Source organism: Sturnira hondurensis, unplaced genomic scaffold (assembly GCF_014824575.4).
Source record: "Sturnira hondurensis isolate 20B ecotype Veracruz unplaced genomic scaffold, ASM1482457v3 Scaffold0019835, whole genome shotgun sequence".
Lineage (NCBI taxonomy): Eukaryota > Metazoa > Chordata > Mammalia > Chiroptera > Phyllostomidae > Sturnira > Sturnira hondurensis.
Genome location: NW_028092466.1, coordinates 2,964,757 through 2,991,607, shown reverse-complemented (window position 1 = coordinate 2,991,607; position 26,851 = coordinate 2,964,757). Strand labels below are relative to the sequence as shown.

Genomic DNA, 26,851 nt, shown 5'->3' with positions numbered 1-26,851 from the left:
TGCAGGGCTCATTCCTGCTGCTCTCAGTCCCCTCAGGCTAAGGGGCCAACACAGACACTGCCACCAGTGCCCGGAGCTGGGAGGGCCCAGGCCTCACCTTTCCCGAATGAATTCTGACATTTCCTTCTGCATCTGTTTGCCCTTCAATTGCTTCTGGAGCAGCAGTTCAAACCCAGCCACGGTGCCATTGCCTTGGGGGTCCTTCTTATCAGCCTAGAAAGAAAGTGGAGGCAGAGAGTTTCAGTGACCATGGGGAACAGAACATAGGGAAGACACACCCCTGAGGGGACCCAGACAGTCCTGGCAGCCTGAGAGGGAGGACAGAAGCGCCAGCCTTGGCTGCTCTGACTTGTGACACTCCTGGTGACCTGCTCCCATGTGCTCTCTGACGCTTAAGCCCTTACTGCTGCTGCCACCCCACATCCAGGCCCCTCATCCTCCCACCTTGCAAAGGAGAGGAGGAAGGGCAGGTGGCCAAGAGCACAGGTCTAATCCCCAGTGGCCTGATACTTTCAGTCAGGTGGCTGCTGAGGCTGGCTAGACCCTCTGGGGAGTCTTGGCATCCTGACTCCAAGATGCAGCAGTCTGTGTCCTTGGGTGCAGGTGCTCCCAACCCTAAACCATTCCATCTCCTGTCAGCTTCCTGCACCAGCCAGGCAGGGACATCTTCCAATCTGCATTCATAGAAGGTCATAGTGGCTTCTGGATAGAAACTGGACTGAAGAGAAACCAGAGTGGGAAAGGGCAGGCGGCCAGTGCCGGCACCCCAGCTGGGGCATCTCAGCAACAAGGGTTCGCTCCCTCCACACCTGGGCTGCTTCATCAGGGACACTGGCAACATAATGGCACCCACTGCAGAGGGTCACTTCAGGATAAATACATGGAAATGGCTCGGCGCATACTCAGTCAATACTATCTACTATTACTTTGAACTAAAAGTCAGGACTCAGAAAAGATGGCCAAGTCAATGAAATGGAAACTTAGTAGCCAATTCACTTTGCAAGCAAATACTCCTCAAATTTCAAAATTAAATGCTTTTGCTTTGTTTCGTGTGCACTTCCAGAATATGTCTTTCTGCTCTCCCCCTACCCCTCTGGTTCCCCAACCCCCCGAAGCCTGGCCTGCCTCCTGGACACGCATCGCAGCCCTCACAGCCACAGGACTCTCAGAACCCCCAGGTACCTCCTCCATCACAGCCTCCACACACTAGGACTCCAGGGGCAAATGCTTTGATATTTAATGGAAGGAGTTTAAAAAATATGCCCTTCAACACCACAGAGAGGTTCAGGCGCACCAGTGGGAATCCTGGCCCTGGGTCGGCTCAGCCACTGCGTGCCTCGGTCAGGTCTCTGACCCTAGGCCACGTCCTTGGGCCCCTGCCCCTGAAACAGGGGTTTCCATCACTAAATCCCAGAATGGACATTTTAAGGGAGGGGAATGGAATGGAGCTGGTGATGCTTGGAGAGAGCCCCTGTGGAGCAGATGGAAGGTGTTACGGACACCCCCGCTCCCTCCCCACGCAGGGTCCTCGCCTCAGTGGCCCTTTTGCCGCACTGCAGTATCTCTCTGCAGTATCTCTTGTGACAGGGAGTCTGTGCCACTGGAGTGCACCCCGTCGCAGTGGGGCTGCTCTGGCCAATTAAGTCTCTTGAGCACATTTAAGGTTTGTGCCTTTCATCATATAAATGCTACATCTTGATAAAAAAGCAAAACACTGAGCCCCAGTTTGCCCTCACATAGGATGAATATTCTGAGTGACTCTCCACCCTGGAGAGACCAGCCTGAAGAAGTAGGCTTTACTGACCGCATTGGCACAGAGCTTTCTCTGAGAGGAAAGGGCCTGGACGGTCAGGGAGACAAACTGCTCGAGTACACCTCAGAGTCCTCGCAGACCTCGAATGAAGGTGAGAACTAACTCACACATGGTGAGCTCTTAGATGCTGCTGAATATCCCCATCCGACCCCCCCACGCCAATCCCAGGACCCCAGGGGCCTGTTCCCAGGGCTCCAGCTACTCTCTCCTGAACGCTATTTCTTTCCTTTTGAGGGGTGATGTCTCCAATCCCAGGTCCTTCCTCCATCCCCATGGCTCCTTCCTGGTGTCCTGTGCCCACCTGCTCACTTGCACCCCTACTGGTTCACAGTCCTCCCTGCTCGACGCACAGAAATCAGATCACATCCCATTTCTGCCAACAGCCCTCCAGTATCTTCCTGCTACAGAATAAACCCTGATGTGCTTACAGGGCCTGTGGAGTCTTGCACTCTGACCCCTGCCAACCCTCGCCTCTGGGCTCTCCCACTCAGGCCTCCCTGATGCCGAAGCCAGAGCCCCTTTTACAAAGTTTGCTTCCTCTGCATGGACTCCAGAAGACCTGGAAGAAACAGCTGGGCCAGCAGGAGCTGCCCCTTCTGAGGGCAAGAGGAACCACAGAATATCTAATGCCCAAGGGATTTCGTAAAAATAAAGAAGCACTTTTATCTAATGTTTGGTTAGCAAATCTGAGAAGGGATGATGATCTATTTGGTACCCCTTTGTGAAAAAAGTGTTTTTATTTTATTTTACTTATTGTTCCTTAATAAGTTTTTGCCAAAGGGGTGTGTGTGTGTGTGTGTGTGGACAATTTGGGCCCTGGCTAGTGTGGCTTAATTGGTTGGAGTATCATCCTGTAAACTGAAAGGTCACCAGTTTGATTCCCAGTCAGGGCACACGCCAAGGTTACAGGTTCTGTCCCAAGTTGGGGTGCATGCAAGAGGCAACCAATTGATGTTTCCCTCCCTCCCTTCCCCCCTCTCTAAAATCAGTAAGCATGTCCTTGGGTGAGGGTAGAGGAAAACTGTGCAATTCAGTGTTTTTTAATATTTTCACAAGGTTGTGCCACCACCCTCACTGTCTCACTCGAGAATGGGGTGATCTCCCTTTGCAAGTCATTGCTGACTTTTACATGCGAATGCTCAGGATTGCTACTGGTTTCTGAGGAACGGGACTGTACACTTGTCAAGAGATATTTAGTTGTGAAAAAACACTCAGCAAAATTTGCCATGGAAGCCACTTAGGCGTGCAGGTCAGCGGGGTGGAGTGCATCCGGTAGTGTGGCCGCCACCCCACCCACTCCAGAGCTCTGTGTGTGCCTGATGAAACGGGACTCTGTGCCCACGAAACAATGTGCGGACATCCTGGGACCACAGAGTCCTCAAAGCTTCAGATCCTTGAGCCCCACCTCCTGGTGACTTCAATGGAAACGGGGAGGCCCAAGGGGCAAAGCCCTTGTTCAAGGTTACCTACAAGTGTGACAGAGCAGCTCTGGAGCCCAGATTCACTTACTGAAGTTGATTCTTGCCCCCTGCCTTTACTGAGCAGCAGAGGAAGCAGCCCTGTGGTGTACCTGCTTTCTGCTCAGGGAATCCAGACACGGCTCATTTGCTGAGACTTACAGAATGGCCTGGATTCCAAGAGGCCCTAAGTTCCTGCCTTGGATGCTCGATCTGCTGCCAGCCCTTTAGGTTCCAACAGGAGAGGTGTCCCTGTTGTGAGTGCCAAGCCCCTCACACCCCTCCTGGGTGTCCACTGGTGGTCTTCAGGGCCACCGTGCGGGGGAAACTGAGCCACCACTTACCCAGAAATAGTCACAATAGCTCCACTCTGTCGGTTTCAGCAGCTGCTGCTCCGGCATCGTGTCTGGGTGAGGGAAGGTCACACAGTTTATCTGCAGGGCACAGAATGGGGAAGAGAACGGCTTGGTGGGAAGGCCGGGGGAAGCAGGGAAGGCTGTGCTCCTGTAGACACAGGAGTTCCTGTAGACACAGCACTACAGAGGCCTTTGTTCAGGGCTGGCTCGATAGCACACACGGGGATCCTGAGACGTTCCAGTGGCCAGCATTTCCAATGGGGGGCCACCAGCGCTCACCCCCTCCCCCAGGAGCGGCTGGCTGACTTCAGTGCAAGCTCTCTGGAGGGCAGAGTAACAGTTCCCATCAAAGTTGCAAACTTCCAGAGCCTTCGACCTGGCGATTGCATTCCGAAGCATCTATCATACAGACATATTTGCACAGGTGTGTGGTGATAAGCAGACAGAGTTTTCCACCACAGCATTGCCTGCAATAGCAAAAGGCTGGACACAGGTCCACTGTCCATCAGCAGGGCAACGGTTAAACAAAGCATGAGACACATAGGCATCCACGGGAATCGTACCCGTGGTGATAGACACAGAGAAGGTTCCTGTGGCTTCAGAAGGAAGGTGTGTCAGGACAGACAGTGGGGTAGGGCCGAGCAAGGCATAGAAAAATATTTATGGTACGCCACCATCTGTGTTATTTACGGGCAGAATTCTGCAGGCTGATTACACCATTTGCTTCCAAGGAAAGGAATTAGGTGGCTGAGGGTTGGGGGTGAAAAGCGACCCTGTGAATTTTATCTCATAAAATGTATTCTATGAACAAAGAGAAGTTAAAAAGTAGAATCCAGGTGCAGGCTTGGAGAGTGCCGTGTGGAAAGTACTGGGGCCTGGCTCAGGCTGTCCCGCCCAGGTGTGTCCCTGGAGTACCCCACTCTCCCTGTTCAGCGGGAGTGGCTTTGCCACTCACTGATCCTGCGGATGTCGCTTTAAGCACAGGTCCCCTCCCATGGTGCCAGCTACTCTGTCCTTTGTGGGAGCTGCAGGGCCTCGCCCGGCCTGAGCCCTGTCTGTCTGGGGCCCTCCACTGCCGCCCAGCATTTGCTGAAGTGGAGGCTGTCACTCAGTCAAGGCAAGAACAGGGCAGCAAATCCCTGGGGTTCTGAACAGAGGCCACTGACTCCCATGTGGCAGCTCTCACAGCAAGTGAGGGGCCTGTGGGTCACAGAAACAGCAGCTTAGTGTGGGGAAAAGGACTAGCCTCTGCTTCGGGAAGGAGTGGGGGAGTCTGGGGAGATCCATCCAAGGGGCAGATTGTTCCTGCCTCCTGTTGCAGAGCCAGAATGAGTCCAATGTTGTCATGTTAGGTGATGACTTGAGAGAAGCTTAACATTGGGAATCTCCCGTGAAGTGTCTCAAATTTGAAATGTTGGCAAATTAACTCAAGGCCAATAATAGCAACAATGTAAGCCAAACCAACTCCTATGCCAGCTGAGTCAGGCCCATGGGCTGTTTCAGGGGCTCCAGGATGGCGGGAAATAAATCTAGCTCACCCCCAACCCCATCTTGGGAGGAGAGCATGGGTGAGTCCAGTCAAAGAAAGGAGCCCCTCCTTCCGCACGCTGACACCTGGCTGAAGTCCCGGAGGAGGCTCCCACTCTGGAGAGAAGCATGACAAGGTAGGAAGGTTCAGGGGCGTGAATGACCCAGAGATCCCCGAAGACGAGCAGTACTAAATTCCACCAAGGTCAAGGTGGACCACCTGTAGTGAGGAGTGGAGAGTTTTCTTCCAACGCTGCACCTACTGTGACCCAAGGTGTGGCTGGCCCGCAGGAGCCTGCATGGGGCGGTGCTGCCTCTCCGTGCCCGGGAGCAGGCAGTGCTCTCCCAACCCTCCTTCTGGGCTGACACCCCACGGCGTGCCCCGAGGTGAGTCTCCTCCAGGCCTCTGACCAAGGGCTGTGGTGTGGGTCTCTCTTGTAGCAATCCTGGAAGCCAGGGATGGAGCCCACAGTTTCACAGAGTCCTCATTTCCTGTCTCAGCTAGTCTTGTTTCACCAAATAATGGCAACCGCAGTCCATCGTCAGTTTACTTGATGATTAGTCCATGAAAATTTCAACCCAACTTGATGATACATTAACTGACATTCTATTGGGAATGGGGAACCATGGAAGCTGGAGGTTGAAGGCACTTGGGGTGGTATAGTGTCTTCTCTAGAGCCCTGTCATGGATCTGGAAGGCAGGGGTCCCCGCAAACAGCCCCATAGCAACTTCTGCAGGAGAGCCAGCTGGGTGCAGGGAGAGGAGATCGGGGAGGATACGCCTCATTCCCCTTGTGGCTCCTGCCATTCCGTGGGGACACTGGTTCTTGGAGGGACTGGCTGGGGCTCCCAGGGTGGCTGTTCCTGTCTCTGTGGGCTGGTTTGGGGATTTCTCACTCCCAGCTCTCCACATCCTCACAAAGCCCTGCACCCCCTGCTGGGCATCTTCAGAACTGCACTCTCTGCCCCCAGGAGGCAGTTGTAAGGACTCTGGAATTCCTGCTGAGCCCCTACTCCAGACCCTGCCTAGAGCTCTACAGGCATTCTCACTTCATCTTCTGAGCAACCCCATTCACTGTATGCGAGGGAGCTGAGGCCCACAGGACAACAGTGTTTGAATGGAGAGGACTGACTTGAATGGAGAGCTCAACTCTCAACAATAGTGCTTGCTGCGCCTGGAACACCTGCAGTCTGTTTGCTGCGCAGGACGGCTGCTTGGTGTCACACACTGCACCACATCTTCCCAGCACCAGGTACACGTACATCTGTAATTACCCTGCTCGTGACTGTTTACTTAGAGCCTTTCCTCCTTGCCAGGCTGTCTGCTCCATGAGGCGGGAAGACCACTGTTTCCTGCTGTCTCCCTGGTACTGGGCACAGCACAGGCCCCTGATGGCTCTTGGCAAATGTGTCCTGGTGCAATGACCACAGGCGACATACAGCAGGCATAGTCCCTGCCCTCCTTGGTGTTACAGCCTCGTGAGGAAGGAGTACAAGTAAGTAAGTAATTGCCATACTTCGGGGTAAATCTAGCACTGGGATAAGCATGGGGTGGTGGGACTATGTGGAGGGGGAATCTCAGAGGAAATGCTATTTAATAAGAGTAGTAAGAGTCAGACAGGGGTGGGAGGGGAAGAGTCCTGCAGGGAAGAAAAGGGCCCCAGTGTCCGCGGGCACACTACATGGTTGGGAACTTGCTGCTCCACGTGGCCAGGGGTCACAGTCAGGGAGCAGATGGCACTGAGGCCAGAGGGCACTGCGCTGGCATGGGAGCCGTGGAAGTTTCTGGCAGGGAAGTGACGTGACCCAGCCACTCCTGGGTGAGCTACAGCGTGGAGCATGCACTGGTGGGAGAATGCAGCCAACCTCAGCTGCTAGGGCAGACTCTGCAGGGGCCAGGAGGTGTGATGGTGGCTTGGAGCAGCGCGGTGAAGTGGAGAAGCGGTGAAGTGGAGGAGCAGCGAAGTGTGGGACAACTTTGCTGGCAGACCTCACAATACTACGAAGTTAACTCGTGGCTGCCTACTGGGGTGACCTGCCCCGCTCCCCTGCTGTGGGGCCATTTGGCAACCTGGAGACGTTTTTGGTTGTCATACCTGGGAAGGTGTTGCTACTGGCTTCTGGTGAGTAGAGGCCAGGGATTCTGGTAAATACCCTACAGCCCGAGAAGGGTAACTTTGTCCCCTTCCACGCCCACAGCAGAGTTACCCAACCTGAAATGGCAATAGTGTCGATGCTCAGAGCCCCTCAGTTGACTGGCCTGGTGGACAGACAGAAAAGAGGGAGTGTGCGAGGGTCAAGCCTTGGAAGAGGGAGGCTGTGGCAGTGGAGGGGCATGAGGACAGCTGCGGGGTGTCCTGGTGTCCTGAGCCTTTAGAGCTAGTACGTTCATTTGCAATGACGTAGTGTGAGCTCAGGCACAGGTGAGGAAACTGAGGCACTGAGAGGTTGAGTCCCGTGCCCATGATCATGCAGCTAAAAAGTGGACCATCTCAGGAGGCAACGTCCGCTGCAGGGTTGGGGTGAGGCGTGAGAGCACAGGTCTGGGATCCAATGTTCCCAGCTGTGTGGCCTTGGGCGGGGTAGGGCTCTGTGCCTCAGTTTCCTCACCTGTCGACAGGGTTTTGAGAATACGAGTATGCACTGAGCACTTACTAGTGCCAGGCTTTGTGTTAAGTGCTACCGCACACGGACTTGGTCCTTACACCCTCCTTGTGACATGGATGCCCGCCATGTGCCTGCTGCACAGATGTGGACACGAGACAGAGATACAGAGAGACCTGTCCAGGCTGCTGCCCAGGGGACAGGCCCTACAGCTGCCATTGTGGCTTCAGAGCCCCAGTTTGCGATCACCACACGACACTGGTCCCATCGCCCCCAGCTCACCCAGTGAGTGGGGGGCTAAGTGAGCCCCCACCACTTGTGCATCTTAAATGCACACAGAGGTGGCAGCGATTACTGCTACTGTTCGCCCACCTGATTCCCCTCCCAAGCCGGGTTTTGAGCCTGCATGGGCCAAGGGAGCGCACCCACTCTCAGGCTCATCGCTGTGGGGGCCGTCAGAGACGTCAGAGACGCTCCGAAGTGTGTGTGATGGAGCCTGGTGGAGCGACGGCCTGCTCCCAGCTCTGCTGTGCCTGTGTCAGCGTGGCACAGCGGGACTACACTGCTCCCATCTCCCATCCTGGGCAGTTTCAGCACCTGGATGCCTGTCTGCCGCTTGGAGGGGACACTGATGCCCAGCACCCACCATCCCCAGGCACAGGGCTGATGGGTGTGAGGGGGTCCTTCTCATCTTGCACGTCGGGGCTGGGTGGGCTTTGGAAGAGCCCTGGGAGGTGGGTGGCCACTCCAGGCAGAAGCTATTTGCTTGCTGTCAGGAACTCCCAGGAACTCTATTCTTAGGGATCGTCCTCTTACTTTTTAACTTTAACATCTTCCAGAAGCTACCCCTCTCCATAGCAACCCTGCTGTGGCTATAATTTACCCACCACGTCACTTGCACATCACACACAGTCCACCCCCTCCATCCCACCCCTGCCCGCCCTGTAGAAATGGCTTCTGCATCATGCATCCTCCCTCCTTTGACCAGCTCCCCAGAGAGAAAAGTGAGCTGTGAAACCGACAGAAAGGGGGACCCAGGGGGAACTCTGGCTACATCCAAGCTTTGGAACTTCCCAGATTCCAGGCTGGGCATCACTTCTACTTGCAGGCTGTCTGTGTTGTCATGGCAACATCCCAGCTGTGGCTGAGAGCCCCAGTCTGCCGCCCAGCCAGTGGCCACTCTGAGGGAGCCCTTACCGTGAGGGTGTTCTCCTTGCTGTGCTTTCTGCCTGGTGATGAGGATCCCAGGTTCTGGAGGGAGAGACAAGAAGCATCGTCAAAGCTATTCTCCATATTGGACACTCTTTTTCCTTTCGTGCTCCCTGAAGGTGGTGGGATTGGTTCAAAGCTGTGCGCTGGGGAAGTTTGGAGATGTTCAGCCTGCTGTTAACTCCTAAGTCACCATATTCTGGGACGGGGCAGGAGGGAGTACCCCTGACTCCGTGCTGCTCCTATGCTGGGCTGACGGCTCTGGGGGGAACGGCTCCAGACCAGTCTGTTCCTCTTCTCAGTCTGTGATTTGGAAGTTAACCCCTCAGCTGCCCTCTGCTGGTAAGTGGCTCCGTGTGCTGCTTGCTGCCTGAACCTGCAGAACCCACTGGACAGCAGAGAGTTAAGGTAGACTGCAGGCCACCACCTCCTGGCACGGAGCATCCAGAACATGACATCTCAATCTGAACCCTCGGGTCAGACAGATCAACCCTACAGGTGCGCCCTGTGTACTGGGGCGCCGGCCCCTCCTTGCGCCTCTCCTGCCCTGACAGTTGGGGGGGTTGCTCAGCGGAAAGCTGCGCTCCACCTTTCATTTGACTTTAAATTGCCTTTTTGTGTCTTCCCATTGTAAGAAAACCAGGGTCCCAAGTACGTTCAAACCCATGGGCCCTCAGCAGCCGGCCCTCGTCTGAGGTTGGTTCTGGGATGGCAATTGAGGACAGCCAGCGGAAAATGCCGCATTGGTCACAGGAGCCCATGACCCTAGGGGAGGGTCAGTCGGCTTCGCTGTCGCACTGTCCGCAGTCATATCAGGGACTCGAGAAGGTCTCTGGGTGGGCGGGTGCTGTCTGCTGCTGTCCGAGCCAGGCAACGGCCTGGGAAGCAGCCCACCCCTCAGGCACTGCCCGTGGCACCGTTTGTGAGTCCTTATTCTCTCTAGAGTGGAATATAAGGAAGTGGCCGTCAGGATTTTACAGATGAAGTCCCAGAAGAAGCACGGAGGGGCTTCTCCAGAGAGCCCTGGGGACCGACCCCACAGCCCCCGTCCCGGCTCAGCCCGGCTGCAGGTCGGCCCCACCTCAGGAACCGCCTGCTAACCAGGCAGCTCAGGGAGCCCGCCTGCCTGCTTCCGGCCACCTCCTTCCCTCCCTCTCTCCCAGACCTACTTGGCTGGTAAGTAAAGTCAACTGACGAAAGTCGATTCCTAAGACGGCCTAGACAAAAAGGACCTCACAGGTCCTTCGTGTCACAGACAAGAACATGAACCCACTGGCCTTCACATCCTGCCACATCCCGCGGCTTCTTTGAGCCTCAGTTTCACCACCTGTTATCAAGGGTCCTCAAGCTTTGGGGCGCATCCGAATTAACTGGGCAATTTGACCCCAATCGATTCCCAGCTGCATCTCCCAGAGCTTCCGATATGGCAGGGCTGAGGGGCCAGCGCCTCCGGTAGAGTCTGGGGACATGTCTCGGAGGCACGCTGGTCTAAGTGTGGCCAGTCCCCTACTACGGCAGCCCTGGCGAGCGGTCACTGCTGCGGTCACCGTTAGCGCAGCAGTGCGTCCAGCACACCTGCCCTGGGCACCCCAGGTCATCAGCTCTGTCCCCAGGCCCTTGTGGGTCTGGGCTCACGCAGAGGCACTGGCCCAGCAGAGACAAGGTGACCCGTGAACAACATGGGTCAGGACTGCACCGTCCACCTAAATGTGAATTTTTTTTCAATAAATACACAGTCCGCTCTCCATATCCAGGTTTCACATCCTCGAATTCAAACTGTGTATTTTTAATCCGTGGCTGGGAACGTGTGAATACAGAGTGAAGGCCGTATGTAGACCATTTTACATACAGCCCATACGTGTGGGTTTGGGCATCCTCGGGGGTCCTAGACCCAACCCGCCCCCCACCCTGGATAATGAGGGACTGTAGCCAGGTTATTGGGGAGTCAAAAGTTATATGTGGATTTTTGACTGTGCAGGGGCCAGCACCCCCAAACCGGCTCCACAACGTGTTCTTCAAGGGTCAGTTGTGCATACAGGGAGAAGGGGGGCTCTGGGAGTGGCCATTTGCAGGCATCTCCCTGTGGCTGACAGATCACCCCCTCCCCGCCCCCACTGCGCTCCCACTCTGGGTCCCCAGGAAGGGTGGCCAGCGCTCTGGCAGCCTTGGCAACAGCCCCCAGGTCTGTGTATCGGAGCTGCGGCTGCTCATGGGGATGAGGAGGACAAGGTGGATGACGAGGACAAGGAGGAAGCTCCGCTGCTCAGTGCTGGCTTACTTCTCACGGTGGACGGGACATCAGGCTCAGCCCCTGACATACTTAATCTCATTTAACCCTCACAACACCAGCAGGTTCAGTGTCTTCATCTCTATCTCACAGACCGTGAGCCTGAGGCATGCAGGGGCCACTGACCTGCCCGGGTCACCAGGCAAGTAAAGAGAGGGCACTGGAAGCCCAGCCTGAGTAACTCCTTCCTCCGTCCCCTGCCACCTCTCCCCTTTGGGATGATCTCTCATATCTGGACGTCTCTGCAGAGGTCAGGAAAGATCTCCGTCACCCACCAACACTGACTGTGGAGCCACTGAGTCCAAGGCTCTGTGGAATGAGGCTGCACACACGGGCCACCTCCACCCTGTAACTTGGGCCAGGGCAGGAGTGCAGGTAATGGCGGTGGGGAGGCGGGGAATGGTGTTCTAAGTGTGGGGGCACCTTCCCACTTCTGCCCCACCAGCTGTGCGGCTCCAGCCCGTGCTGAGCAGGGGCCACGGACTCTTTGAGGTGGCGCCTGTGGCTCTGATGTCATATACACAGACACATAAACATGCCACACATGCACCATATACATGTGTATGTGACACACGCACGCACACACACACACACCCTGCAGCATCCACGGGAAGGCCCAGAAAGAGGGACACCTCAGTCCCGGGGGGGACACCTGTGAGTGGGAAGTTGGTTTCTAAATGCTCTTCCCGACCAGGAGGAGCTCAGGCTCCCCGGGAAACGCTACGCCCACACATCAGGTGGGCCTGGAACAGCTTTTTGCTCTGGGAGGTACGACAGGGTCCAAAAAGAAAAACGATGTGACATAATAACAGGGCACAGAAGCCAGCTTAAAGGGGCCCCACAAGCCAAATTTGGGGTGATCTGAGCATGAATATAAAAAACAACTACAAATGATGAACTCCAAAAGAGGGGTGGGGTGGGGAGAGCAGCATTCTTTACAGAAAAATGCCAGTTGGAAGTGGATAAAGAATTAGAAAATCACCACGTGCAAACGCCAACACCAGCACAGATTCAGGCCACAACTGACCATCAAGGATGCTCCAAGCTCTCAGTGAAAAGAAGGTTAGGGACCACGACAGGTGCACGCCTCACCCTATCACCCCACCAACTGCTGACAAATTAAAAAGCAAAAAGGCACCCCTGTGAAGGAGCCACCTGGTCATCACCACGTCATGCAAGAGCTCAAACTCAGCATCACCTGCAGGGTGGTGACCTGGGAGTGTGTGTCTCCAGACACACGGTGAGAGCACTCAACAGGTGCCGGGTGGTACTCGGGGCCAAATGGCAGAGCCCAAGTCCAAGCAAAAGAAAACAAGCAGACCAAGAATGCGTGTCCCTCGGCCAGACGGTGGGCCTGGACTCTGACCCCAAAAGGTCAATATGAGGAAAGACAAAGAACACATGCATAGCAATTATAGTCTAGACGGAAAGAGACTAAAGTGATAATTTAAAATAAAACAGTAAATTCATGCAATAGAATATTATTTTGCTACAAAAAAAAAGAGGAATGAAGGGCTGATATGGTGTGCTAAGTGAAAGAAGCCAGACACAAGAGACCACGCGCGGAATGGTGCCGTTCATGTGAAATATCCAGAGCAGGAAAACGTACAGGGACAGTGAGTAGATTAGCGGTTGCCTAAGGCTTAGGGAAATTCTTTTTTGGGTGGTGAAAATGTTCTGAAATTGGGTGTGATGAAGATGGCACAACTTTGTGACTACACTAAAAACCATTGTGTCTCATACACTTAGAATGGGTGAATTACATGCTATGTCAATTGTATCTCAGTAAAGATGTTTTAAAGAGAGAAATTGAAGAGATGTAGCAACCAGTGTATCCATGAGTGAAACCTGAATGGACCCTGGATGCAGGAGGAAGGCAGCTACAACAGTCCTTCTGAGGACAGCTGGGGAGTTTGCAACATGGACTACATGTAGCAGATGATGTTACTGAATTAATGTTTTCTTAAGTGTGCTAATGGTATTGCGGTTATGTCTTCCTCTTTGGATACATTATAAAACGTTTACAGCTAAAACTGTAATATGTCAGGAGTTTGCTTTAAAACGACCCAGTGGGGGTGGGGGGGCAGGACTGGGAATATACATGAAACAAGATTGGCTAAATAATTGTTGAAGTTCCATGATTGGTCCATGGTCCTTTATTAGAGTATTCCTTCTATGTCTAGAAATGTTTGCAAATGTCCATAATTAAAGCATTTTTTTTTCTTTTCATTTCCCTCTGCCAATGATTCTAGAAAATTTCCCTTTCTTTTTTAAATCTGCCCCTCGCCCGGATTCCGCCTGCTTTCCACCTGTTTTCCTCGCCTGGCCTGAGCCACTCTGCTGCCACTGTGTGGTGGGGACTGGCCAACACAGAGAGGCCACCGCAGTGCCTGGAGGACTGCAGTGGGGGTCGGGGGTCGGGGGCCACTTGCAGCTGCCTCTGTAAGCCCCCACACTGTGTGTCCTTGCCACCCTGCCTCCTTGCCTGGGGCAGGTAGAATCCAGTTTGAAACCTCTCGATGACTCCGCGGTACTGTTAGGCCTGTGTGGTGCCTCAAGACTCACCTCCCACCCTCCCCCAGCTGCTGAGGGAGTGAACCCAGCCCGCTCTGGGCGCTGTGCGCCCTCCGAAAGCATGGTGCTCCTTCCTGCCTCCAGACACGGCATGTGCGATTCCCTTCACCTGCAATGTGCTTCCCTGTTTGCCAACCTGAGCCCTTGCTCCTTCCCAGTCTTAGCGTAAGTATCTTTCCTAAAGGAGTCTTCCCTGACATCCCCACTCCCACTCACCACCACCCTGCCACACCTGGGGCCCTGTAGCACACCCTGCCCCTAGCTCTTACCACTGCTGACGGGAGACGATCATTTGTCTCCTGTCTTTCTAAGCACCAGCTATAAGCCTCCACCAGGGCAGAGGGTACTTCTGTCTGTGACTCTGCCTGGCGAAGAAGGACACACTCAATAGATTGGGTGTTACTGAAGGGGGCGGGGCAGAGGAGGATAAAGTAGATGAGCGCTCAGTATTTCACCTCCTCCTCTACCTCCAACTCTATTCTCCATGGGTCCATCAAGTTTCCAAGCCCTTAGTCCTATTCTCCTTCCCCTCTCCTGTGTCTTCTTGCAGAGAAGTTCAAGGGAAGCCAGAACAATGGAATGGTGGGTCACAAAAGGGCCTGGGCACTGGTGGGCGGGTCCCTTGCCTTCCTTACACCTGTTAAGGGATCTGAGAGGGTCTCCACCACCCCGGCCTCCCCCCCTAGCCACCCAGGTAGCCAGGCAGGCAGGGGACAGGCTAGGATGTGCTTCTACTTCTACAAAGGCTAGCGAGACTATCAGCCTTTGATTCCCCTGCCTCTCCAACCAGGTGGTCCCCATTTGTCCAGTACCCACTCAGCCTGCCCAGGTCTGCAGACTTGAAACCTTCCACTGGGTGGCGCCAGATCACCACTGCCTGTGCCTGCCGTGAAGGTCTCCCAGGGCTGGGAGAAGGAGGGACAGGCATCCTGGGGCTGCTGGACACCCAGTCGTCAGTCCTGCCCAGGACAGAGCAGAGTGGAGACACACTCTGGGTTTCCATAAAAATTCGGTACACTCTCTACCCCCGCCACCCCCGACATTCTAATGTTCCTGATGAGTTTGTTCAGAGGTAGTTACCAAGTAGCAAATAACCACACAAAGTAGGTTTGAACAAGGTATTTTGTCCACCCCCAACCCTGCATTGCAGGTAGCCATGTGTTCATTTGCTCCTTCATTCATTCTTCAAATATTAAGTCATAACGGTTATTAATTATACCAGACAACCTGGGATCGTGTGAGTAAATACCATGTAGGCAGAAGGGCTCTGTGTATCCTTTGGGGTGATCTGTCAGGTGCGCTGTCTGTAAATGCCAAAGCTGCGTCTCCTATTCCCACGACTGGCCTTGGCACCTTAGTGGACAGCCCACTCCACAGGCTCACAGGCCCTCACGCAGCCTGAGAGGACGCCGTCCCGCAATAGTCCGGGGAACCTGTGCCCAAATGCATATTTGCTGTCTCCATGTACTACATCATTTATTCTCGTTACTTTGAGGACACAATTGCCGGCACAACCATCCCAAACTCCACCGTTCCTGCACAGTTGTGGCCTGCCCAGGCCCGGGTCCCCAGAGCTGACCCTCGCCACATTCCTTATTACCAGTACCTCGCCTCTAAAGTCTTCTTTTTAAAAATAATGCTCATTCTATCTGCCTTCTAGAAAAGTAAAATGTATTCATTTCAGAAAATTTGAAAAATAAGGGAAAGCATAAAGCAAATAAAAATGACCAAGACCCAGGTTACTGAACCTCAGCACCACCCCTCTTTTCAAACCGGGTAATTCTTTGGTGGCAGGGCCATCCTGTGCACTGTATGGCAATTGGTAACATCACTGACCCCTATTAATTATGGGCCAGCAGTACCCTCACCCCAGCTGTGACAGCCAAAATGTCTCCACACTCTGCCAAATGTCCTGAAGAGAATCCCAGTCTCAGAGGCAGACTGAACCATCCTCAGGGCCTGGCTTATTTCCCGCCCAGCCATTTGCCTCCCCACACAGAGATTTCTTGCCCCAGACGAGCCTGCCTATGTGTGCAGACCGTATCCTGCTCTCCCTGCTCAGCACTATGTCCCCAGCATTTCCTTAAATTATTAAGTTTTCTCCAGAAGCATGCTTTTTAATGACAGCATGGTGTTACCGGCAGGCGGGATGTCTGGTGCCACAGGTGCCATCTTACACATCCCCTGCTGCTGGACAGTTAGGCTGGGTCCAGTGAGGCGAGTGCTGCTTGGGTGAACTGCTGCGCACCTAAGTCAGAATCCCTGGGCACAGCCCAAGAGCAGACGCTGGAAGGGAGATGGCTGGGTCAAAGGCTTACGATGCACACAGTCCAGTGGCTTCTGAGAAGGCTGTTATAGTACGTGTTTTGTTTCAAGGGGTTGAGCAACACCTTCACGGTGTTTTGGGGTGGGTGAGCCACGCTCTACTGGGGAAGGGAGGACGACTGATGGGGCGGGTTACTTCCAGCGTTCTTCCTAATGGCACCCAGGATGGCCCTGCCTTCCCCGTGTAGGTGAACCACAGCAGAATCAGGCTGATGCCTCCTCAGAAGACATTCCTCAGCCAGGCGGCAAAGGAGCTTCATTTCAAACAGACTGCCAGAGGCTGGCTAGAAAAGGCCAGCGGGGGCTNGGACAGTTAGGCTGGGTCCAGTGAGGCGAGTGCTGCTTGGGTGAACTGCTGCGCACCTAAGTCAGAATCCCTGGGCACAGCCCAAGAGCAGACGCTGGAAGGGAGATGGCTGGGTCAAAGGCTTACGATGCACACAGTCCAGTGGCTTCTGAGAAGGCTGTTATAGTACGTGTTTTGTTTCAAGGGGTTGAGCAACACCTTCATGGTGTTTTGGGGTGGGTGAGCCACGCTCTACTGGGGAAGGGAGGATGACTGATGGGGCGGGTTACTTCCAGCGTTCTTCCTAATGGCACCCAGGATGGCCCTGCCTTCCCCGTGTAGGTGAACCACAGCAGAACCAGGCTGATGCCTCCTCAGAAGACATTCCTCAGCCAGGCGGCAAAGGAGCTTCATTTCAAACAGACTGCCAGAGGCTGGCTGGAAAAGGCCAGCGGGGGCTGGGCAGGACGCAACAGGGCCAGCACCCTGGTGTGAGCCATGAGCAGGGGACAGAAGGGGACCCACAGGCACAAGTGTGCACCATCAACTGCACCTGGGTCCTCGCTGGCCAAGGCGTGCCACCTGGTTGGCAGCATCACCGGGCACTGGCTGGAAACAGACCTCGGGCCCCTTCCTCGGCCTCCTGTATATAGGTGACCTCCTCTGTGACATGGGAATGGCACTGCCACCAACCTCGTGTGTCTGCATAAGTGCCCACTGAGACCATGTGTAAACAAAAGCAGTTTGGGAATCTTAAAACACAACCCCACTTCTTTCCGGCCCGTGCTGTCTCTGTGTTGGATCACTGACTGCGACCAGAGGTGCACAAAATCCCGCTCTGGGGCAGGTCTGGGGCAGGAAGGGACATGCAGGAAAAAAACATGACCCAACCTCGTCCATAGTCTCAAAGTCAGGGAAAGCCGAGACTCTACGCATCAGGAATCCGGACAGCAGGAGGGACCGTTGTAGCACCTACAGCCCATCACCCTCCCCCACTCCACACCACCCCAATGTCTAGAGGAAGCCCAGCAAACCACAACTGCCCACTCTCCCCCAACCACGGTGCATGGGAATGACCCAGAGGGACCAACTACTCAGGGCAGAAGTGGGCTGTCTGTAGCCAGCTTTGCCCCCACCATGGACCCATGTTAATGACACCTCCCTGATCCTGCACGAACACCCACCCCTACCTCCCATAACAGGAACTCTTACCTGGGAATCGCCGGTGGATTTGCGGACACTCATGTGGGCAGTCTCGGGAGGGTGCGCTGGGGTCCCCGATGCGTGGTATCCATTCACTGTGGGGACAGAGACACTGCTGAGACGCTGTGCTGGCCACGATGGGCGCCTCTGGCTTCCTGCAGTGCAGCCCCTACCCCCGCCACACGCCTGGTGCCGGGAGGCCTTGGCGGCTGGACCACCTCCCAGCCTCTCACCAGCATTCACAGAGACTGGCAGCATCTCCCCAATCCCCAGCACCCAGTTGCTGACCTCGTGAGGGGCCTAGTTTCCTTGCGAACCAGAGGGAAAAGAATGCGCTTAAAAGGGGAGAAGTCATGATAAGCCAATGGCCATCACTGAAAATGTCACATCGGTGGTGGTCACTGGTGTAGACCAAGGGTCTAGTCAGGAGGCCCCACCAGCCCCTTCCTGTAACACCCCTGCCAAACCTCTCTCTGAGGCCCTCTGCACCCTCTCCGCCCTGTGTGATATGGCCATAACAGAAAGAGGACTTTGTTTACTGGTTTCCATGACAACTGGCTTGGCCAATTAATAGCTGGGTGATAATAGGACATCCTTCTTGAGTTGGTTTTCCCAAGGTTAAGGAAGGAAAAAAAATTCAAGGCTCTGAAATTCTGCCCCCGTGACATTCACTCGTGCTCCCAGTGTTAGCTAACAGAGTGGCCAGCTGGCCGAAGGCACAGCCGACCTGCAACCGCCGTGGCCCCTGTGGGCCTCAAGGTCAAGAGCACGGAGCATGGCCCTGCATTCCCAGTGCCTGAAAACAGTGCTGCTCTCAGGGCGTGGCAGCCAGCTCAGGAGGGGCTCCTCCCCAGTGAGCCTCCTCCTCCTATCTATAAAACGGGGACAAGTCTACCAGTTGCCAAACCCACTTTGTTGGGGTGAAAGTCAAATGAGACAGTACTTGCAAAATGGATCTAATGCTAAAGGACTTCCTGAACAAGGGTGGGAGGTGAGGAGAGGGCTCTTTCCTGCCTTGTTCCTGAATCCAGTCATCTCGAACCCCAAGACTGCACAGTCCCTGGAGACCAAGAAAGCCTGCTGGAGGAAGGGCCACAGCACAGAGACTGTGCTGGCGAGAGAGGGACAAACGGATGTCCGGATGGCATCTGTGTGCAGAGCGCTCCGCCGTGTAGCAGGAAGCAGAGGGAACGACCAGGAGTCAGCAACCCCTGCTCCTCTGGAGTGGCCGGGGCAGGAGGCAGGCAATGGGGTGACGAAGGCTACCCACGGGGATCCTTCCTCATGCTGGGGGTGCCCCCACCTCCACTGCTGCAGTGAACACTCCGGGGCCCCCTGCGGACACAGCCAAATTCAGCAGACCCTGCAGGCAGCTGGGCTGTTCCCTGACATCCAAGGTCGGCCCCACACTCCGAAGATGGGTGAGCACAGGGCTGACCCTCAGGGCAGTGGCTTGGGAAGCAACAAGAAATAAGTCAACCCCATGTGCGAAGCCACAGTCCTATTTTAACTTGACCCTCAGGCATCTGGTCAAATGCTGACACCACCCAGGAGTCCTCCAGGTAAATAGGGGACCAGGATTCTAAGAGCTTCAGAGAATGCCATGACTTGTGGCAGGGGGTGGGGTGGGAAGGCATAAGCTATGGCACCAAGGACATTAGACTGACATTAAATACAACCTCAGCTGAAGGCATAACATTTGAGAAATGTCCCCTATCGAGCAGCATAGCACTGAAATGGAAAGAACACCACGGCTGGAAAGACCTAAAGAGAACGGTAGGGAAGCTTCACGCGCTACTTTCAGACTGATTGGAAGACAGCAGTGAGGATGTGGAAAATCTCGATAATTTAATTTAAAGAGCTGATTGAATTAGACGTATGAAATAAAATATCCTGCAAATAAAGATAATACCTCTTGTCAAGAAGCCTTGGAACATTAGGAAGAAAAAATTGGGCATATTTAAGCCACAAATAAAGTATCAATAAATTGCAAAGGGCATAAAGAACACAAGCTATATTCTTTGAGCAGAAAGTAATAAAAGTAGATATTAATAATAAAATAATAAATACACGAGTCCCCATCCATGCAACTCCCTAATGCTCAGGAATTTACAAAAATGCCCTGTCAAATAATCTCAAGTCAAAGACAAATTTAAAACAACAATTACACAACATTTAGAAGATAATGAGAAAGAACATAGCAAAAACAAATAGGACAAAGCCTAAATTATATTTGGAGGGAAATTTATAGCCTTAATTATTTCATTACCAAAGCCAAGGACAGATACAAATAAGTGAACTAAACATTTGATTTTAAAACTCAGAAAAAATGCAAAAGCCAATGAAATAAAGCAAAGGAAAACACGAGAAAGAAATAGGAAACGGGGCCAGAAACCCACGAGTCGGGAGACAGGAGGACACCGACAACGCTGTCTAGTGCTGGGTGTTCCGTTGGAGGGGACGGGGGCGGGGGCGGGGGCAGTGCAGATGGTCACAGTGGTTCAAGAGGCAGATCAGCCGTGTAATCTGAGACTGAAAGAGAACACGAATGCTCAAACCGGGAATTAGAAAGAAAACATAAGCATATCCAACCTAGTAGAGATTTTTTTAGTGCAGTAACATATGATTTATAGTCTATGCTAATAAATACAAAAGCTTCCATAGGTTTGAATCATCAAAAACGGTTTTAAAGGACACTAGGAAACACCAAAATGAGTAAGACCTTCGGACAACGACCTGCCTCTGAAAAGCCCTGGACTCGGAGGGTTGGATGGGCAAAGGCATTCAGACTCCCAGCCCAGAAACTCCGGGGCACAACTGGCACCACGGTACAGAGACAGGTGGGAAATTCCCCAGTTCATCACACAAGGCTGCCCTGCCCTGATCCTAAAACCTGTCCACGACAACAAAAACAAGACCACCACTCAGCGTGACCATGACAACAAACCACAGACGTCCTTACCTGAGTAGGCCTTGGCTGGAATCCGCCACTGCCTCTGATGGGGTGGGACCCACTGCACCAAGGCGGTCCCCAGCTCTGCCCCGCTGACCTCTCCTCACGCCCTCCACGGCACCTCAGGTGCACCCTCAGCCCACTGCTCCCTTCCTCCTGCCCCCAGTGTCCCCAGGCTGCTGGCCTGCATTGGTGGCAGCCAGGAGTTGTCTAGTGCAGGGCATTCTGCCCCTAATCCATGCTCTTGTTCTCGCTTCAGCTCTGGGCTGTCAGCTGTTGGCTAATTGCTGCTCATGTCAAAACAATTACTGGGAAAGAAAAAATAATTTTCCATTCAACCATTTCTCCCCACACAGCAGCTCCCCTCTGACGCCCTGTCTCGCTACATTTCGCTCAGAATGATTAGTGGGGACCGGGACAGTCAGGGCTCACCCACGTGCCCTCCTCATTGGCAGGCCCAGTCCTGCAGGCTCCCAGCTTATACCAAGGGTTACCACAAGACGAAACTAATGAGGCCAGAGTGGGTGTTTGGAGGCCTCCAGCTTTGGGGGGTGGGGGGTAAAACAAAATTGATCAGACATCACTCGTAATCATAAGGGACATAATTGAGTTTGGGATACAAGAAAAAATGTACAATGCCAAATTAGCTGTTTTTGAGATAAGAAAAGAGAACAAGAAGCTCTATCTAGTAACTCTGGTAACTTCAGATACAAATGTAAGCACAGACAAGCACATGTTTGAGCCCTCTTTGGGGGCAGTTACACAGAATCACTGAGAGGGCATGCAGACGGAGAATGAGAGGAAGGGGCAGATGTTTGGGTAGAAGGGAGAAGGAGGAGGTCCTCAGGGGTGGAAAGAGGGAAGTGGCTAAAATCAAAAAGAAATGCAGGATGGGTTGTTGAGACACACACAAAGCAAGAGAGAGGAGCCGGTGACTTCTGCTGCCCAGGATTCACGTCCCCAGGGGCTCCATGCCCCAGCACAGCCCTGCCCTGCCCTCCAGGGCCCCTGCCCAGGAGCCTGGTCCCTAAAGACACCCGAACAGTGGATGTGCTTTTCCAAGCAAGAAAATCATCCCCGGACACGCCTCTCCTGCCTCCTTCAGGTCTGGCTGAATCTCCCTTCTCTCTGGAATGACCACAGCAACTTCTTTTCCAAGGTTATGACCTCAGGGTACCCAGAGGCCTTGTTCCTGAAATCTCTGCCTCGCTACCCTCCTTCCCATCATGTGGTCAACACTGTGAAAGAGACCGTTCCCCTGCAGTGACACACAATCCCGATTCTGTGGGATGTTGATGATGATGACGACGATGATGAAGAAGATAAGCAGTGAAGGTAAAGGGTCCAAAGAGTCTGGGAAACACCAAAATGAGTAAGACCTTCGGACAACGACCTACCTCTGAAAAGCCCTGGACTCGGAGGGTTGGATGGGCAAAGGCATTCAGACTCCCAGCCCAGAAACTCCGGGGCACAACTGGCACCACGGTACAGAGACAGGTGGGAAATTCCCCAGTTCATCACACAAGGCTGCCCTGCCCTGATCCTAAAACCTGTCCACGACAACAAAAACAAGACCCATTATTCAGATTTAAACTGGTTTGTTTACAGGAGGCCTTTTAGAACACGGGGTGTCCTCTGTGAATCTCCAACGAGGCCACTGGCGGCACTAGTCCTGTACTTAGAGGGACACAGCATCTGTTTTGGGCAGAATACCCAGAACACCATGGCACCCACTCCGGGAATCTCGGCGGCAGATGTTGGAAGGCAGGTTTGGCAGTCAGGCAAACCCAGTGGCCAGCTGTGTGCTCACATCCCTGCAGACGCTGTGCCTGCGCACCCCCCCCCCCCCCCCCCCCCCCCCCCCCCCCCCNCCCCCCCCCCCCCCCCCCCCCCCCCCCCCGCCCCCAGTAAGCCTTGGAAGTCACTCTTCCAGCATCACATTCGCCTTCTCAGGTGTGTGCGCATCCGGCCTGGCCTGTTTGGAGGAGCAGTTTTACATCTATAGCCTTCTGGTCTAGAAATTTCTGTCTGGCCACTGGGTCCTTACTGTCTCCCCTGGTTGTCTGAGATGTAAACTGCATTCCCCACAACAGACCTCATGATACATTTATGTGTCCCTGTGGTTGTGAGTGGCTAAAACCTGGGGCTTTTCCCCAGGCCCTCAAAGATTAAACTGGCCTTTGTGAGGTCCCTTGGGCCTTGCAGATGAGAACACTGTTTCTAAAGGAACAATGCAAGCCCCTTCTAACTGGTGGAGCTGTGGCCCCCCTGAAGCCAGTGGTGGGATGGGCCTGAGGGCCTGGCAGCTTGCTGATTCTGGAGTGAGGACCCTGCTATGTTCCCATGTGGGTGACGACAGGTGTTTGGGGCTTCCTGATCTAGAGAAGAAAGTGAGGTAACAGTGTTGTCCTGGTTTTGGGGACCCTTCCCCAGAGGTCCTCTGCTCAGGAGAGGCGCACTGTCTGTTTGCACACACTCCTGCTGGCTCCGCAGGTTCAAAGGCAGGCTCTACCTGGTCCCCTCTGATCTGGCTTCTCTGGCACGGCAGGAGGCGGGCTGCTTGTCTGAGGACGACCCACCCCCAGTGCGCTCAAGCGCCAAGACTGGGCAAAGCCAGAACCTCAACCCAGGCTTCCTGATGACCCCCTCCCCCAAGGGAAACTCAAGAAAAGATATCCTCTACCTTAATCTCTCTCTCACACACACACACACACACATGCAAGTTCAATGCACATGCCTGGCCCAGAAGCTCAGAAAGGAACTCACTCTCCACACCTGCCCAGACTGAAGAGGTAGCTGCTAGCCACAGGTGGCTACTTAAATTCTAAAAAGTTAAATAAACCCTGGCTTAATGGCTTAGTTGGTTAGAACACTGTCCCCTACACCAAAAGGTCCTGGATTTAATTCCTGCCCAGGGCATATACTTAGGTTGCAGGCTCAGTCCCCAGGCAGGGTACACACAGGAGGCAACCGATGCCTCTCTCTCTCGCCCCCTCTCTTCCTCTTTCCCTAAAATCAATAAACACATTCTTGGGTGAGGATAAAAAAATTAAATAAAAACTAAATGCAGTGTGGTACCCAAGATTAGATCCTAGAAGAGAAAAAGAACAATCTTGGAAAAATTGATGAAACCAAATAAAATCTAGTTTCATTAACAGTAATGTACAACGTTCCTGTCTTAGTTTTGACAAGTGGACCACGGTTATGTAAGATGGTAGCATTAGGGGAAACTGAGTAAAGGATATACAAGAATTCTCTGTACTGTCTTCATAATGCTTCTGTAAGTCTAAAAATTATTCCCAAATAAAAAAGGTATTAAGTTAAACTAAATTAAAAATGCAGTTTCTCGGGAACACTGGTCACATTTCCAGTACCCATTAACCACCTGGCCCAGGAGCTGCCACCGCGTACAGTGTAGACACAGAGCATCCCCGTCACCACAGCCAGTTCCACCGGACACTCTGCTGCACACGCCATCCCTTCTGCCCAGTGACTCACACAGGAAGTGCCCAGAACCTCATTTTCATTTGAATTGTACTTCCCTCTGCCTGCTACTATCTCTCCCTCTACAAAGCAGCACTTCACGCTGCATAGAAACCCAACCCAAAGGGGACTTTTAACACCTGCAGCGGTTACCTAATAGCGCCTTAGGTATTTCATTTGGGTTTAAATGTTACATGTGCGGACTTCAACCAGAAGGGCCGGCGTTAACTGTCTCCAGCCAAGGTTAATGAAAAAACACAGCTCCCACAGTTTCAGCGATAAAGGATGCCAGAGGGAACGTCCCCGGCCCAGCAGCCCAGCATGGACCCCACTAACACACCCCATTCAGAGACTGGAATCCAATTTGTGGGCACGCTGGGCGAGTTCTCAGCCCTCTCTTCCCACACCCTGCCTGTAGGTGGCCCTCTCCAGAAGCCCATGAATCTACAACTCAAAAATAAAACCTCCCCACAGCCTTCTTCACCAATCCCCACTCCCGGCAAAAGAACACCCCCCACACCAAGTCTAGGAAGGGGAGGCTGCCTCAGCTTGGCTGAGCTAACTTGTGGTTCTCACTGACATTCTTCCTGCCCCGATTTTCCAAGTTCTTCAGGAGCGGCCCTGTAAGACGTCCATGGTCAATAAATGTTGAGTTTTCCACATTGACCTCACCCCCTCCCGAACTACCTTGCAGGTAAGTACACCAACCCCCATCACGGCAAACCAAGAACAGTCTTGACGGAGCCCCAGGCTGCCTGGCTGCTTTGGGAAGGCAGTATCTCATGAAGGCAAGACATCTCGGCTGCATTTTGCTTTTAGCACCACACTGACCCACGTTCAGAATGAAATCCCAACACCTTCCTCTGTCACCTGCTTCCTGTTCTCAAACACGCCAAGACCACGCCCGCCCAGGGCCTTTGCACTAGCTGTCCCCGGGCCCAGCACATTTCACCTCCCCGCACACATACTCACCTCACAGTTTGTAAAGCTCCCCCTGTGCTCTCCCTTCCTTCCCGGCACCTCCCCCGATTCTGCAGGCCCTCCGCCCTGTTCTCACTCCTCACACTGGAAACACAAGGAAAACCTGGCATATTTCATGAGTGCTTGTTTGTCCATCACTCCCACTAGATGGAGGTTCCTGGGAGTGGGGACCACACAGGCCGAGCTCGTCTGTGGCTACCTCCTCAGGACAGAGAACAGCACCTGGCACATTTTTTGAATGAAAAGCCTTGAAGTGCCATCACTGCTGCTTGCGAAGCATAAGCTGAACGAAAGTGGCTGGGATCCAGGGCCCTGAGTGGCCTCCGGAGGGGTCAGCAACCTCAGGACTGTGAGGACGGGACGGCTCCCTTTGTAAGCAACTTCTTGTTCTCACTGAGACTCTCTCTCTCCCCACAACGAAATCCAGTCTCCTGAAAGCTGCTCGCAAAATAGAATGAGAGAATGCTGCAAAAAACCCAGTGCTCCCGGTAGAGAGAAAACCAGTGTGGCTATTACTTTATTCTGGTTAGGATGTTTAGGTTAAAAACAGCTAGGGAAGATGTCGAAACATCCTGGATCCTGGCGGGCTTTCTTCCCTCCCATCCCAGAGGCCGGAGGGAGAGCTGGCGTGTGTTTGTGCCCCAGGGTGAAGAGTGGCGAGCCACACCAATCACAGGCCGCGGAGGGACCTTCCTCCTGGCTCTCTGTTCCTGAGCCCGCAGAGTGAAGCCTGGCGAGGAGATGCGAGGTGCCCAAGGCCCTAGTCTAACGAGTTGTAACTTCCCAAATCTGAGACTGAGATGGCACTGACGAAGAGGCACCCTTATTTTAAGCACACAGAGAAAGAACAAAAAGACATTTCTAATTAAACTGGGATACACCATGGTCTGCAGGGTGCATCTGACTTCCAAGATACAGGGGTGGGCGAAAAGTAGGTTTACAGTTGTTCAAATGGAAAATAATACAATAACAAACAATAACACAAGAATAAATTCTGTGTTTCAGGTGCTCGCAACTGTAAACCTACTTTTGCCCACCCCTGCATTCCAATGTGGGGTGAAAAACCAAAGGTGGGTCTCAGAGCCAGAGAGCGGCCTTCTGGACGTTCCGCACCGATCCTCATTTCCACGGGCCATGGTCTGTCGCCCAGTGACCCTGGAGCAGTGCCAACCTGGTGTTCCGAATCACCCTAAACCTGGCTTCTCCGCCCTGGCTCTTCAGACACTGGGGCTGGATAATGCCTGGCAGAGGGCGTGGGGTCTGTGCTGCCCTCGGCGCCGCAGGACATTAGTGGCATCCCTGGCCTGGACCCGCTGGACACCGGGCACTTCCCCTGAATGTTGGCTACCAGAGATGATGGACATTGTCAAATGTCCCCTGGTAGGCCACCCCCCCCAGAGTTGAGACCCACTGCACTAGAGAAGCTTAACAAGCATGCACAGGGGTCCCTCTCACCACGGTTTTATTTCCATGGTTTCAGTTACCCACGGTCAACCGAGATCCAAAAACATTAAATGGAAAATTGCAGAGATAAACAACTCGTCATTTTAAATTGCTTGACTTTCTGGGTATCACGGGGCGCTCTTGCCTGCCCTGCTCCGCGGACCCTCCCTCTGCCCAGCGCCTCCCCGTGGTGCTCTCCCCACCCTTCGGCCACTCAGTAGCTCTCTAGGTGGTCAGGAGGTCACTGTGCAGGCACCACAGTGCTCGTGTTCAAGGAGCCGTATTTCCCTTAATGATACCACATTCATGTAACTTTTATAACAATATGTTACCATTGTTCTAGGTTATTT

General features: G+C 53.5%; 1 protein-coding gene across 5 annotated transcripts in view; it reads right to left on the bottom strand.

The window, feature by feature from the left end:
* Positions 1 to 26,851, bottom strand: part of GAS7 (growth arrest specific 7) — a 209,908-nt gene that overhangs the window by 26,130 nt on the left and 156,927 nt on the right. For 4 of the 5 annotated variants that reach the window (XM_037028282.1, XM_037028284.1, XM_037028283.1 and 1 more), the window contains exons 4-7: positions 17,651 to 17,736; positions 8,955 to 9,008; positions 3,615 to 3,704; positions 98 to 213 (exon numbers count right to left, since the gene is read on the bottom strand). In XM_037028282.1, the coding sequence (XP_036884177.1) occupies positions 98 to 213; positions 3,615 to 3,704; positions 8,955 to 9,008; positions 17,651 to 17,736 (346 nt within the window). Of the gene's footprint in view, positions 1 to 97; positions 214 to 3,614; positions 3,705 to 8,954; positions 9,009 to 17,650; positions 17,737 to 20,603; positions 20,852 to 26,851 lie in introns of those variants that run through there. The other variant, XM_037028286.1, reaches the window with a different exon arrangement.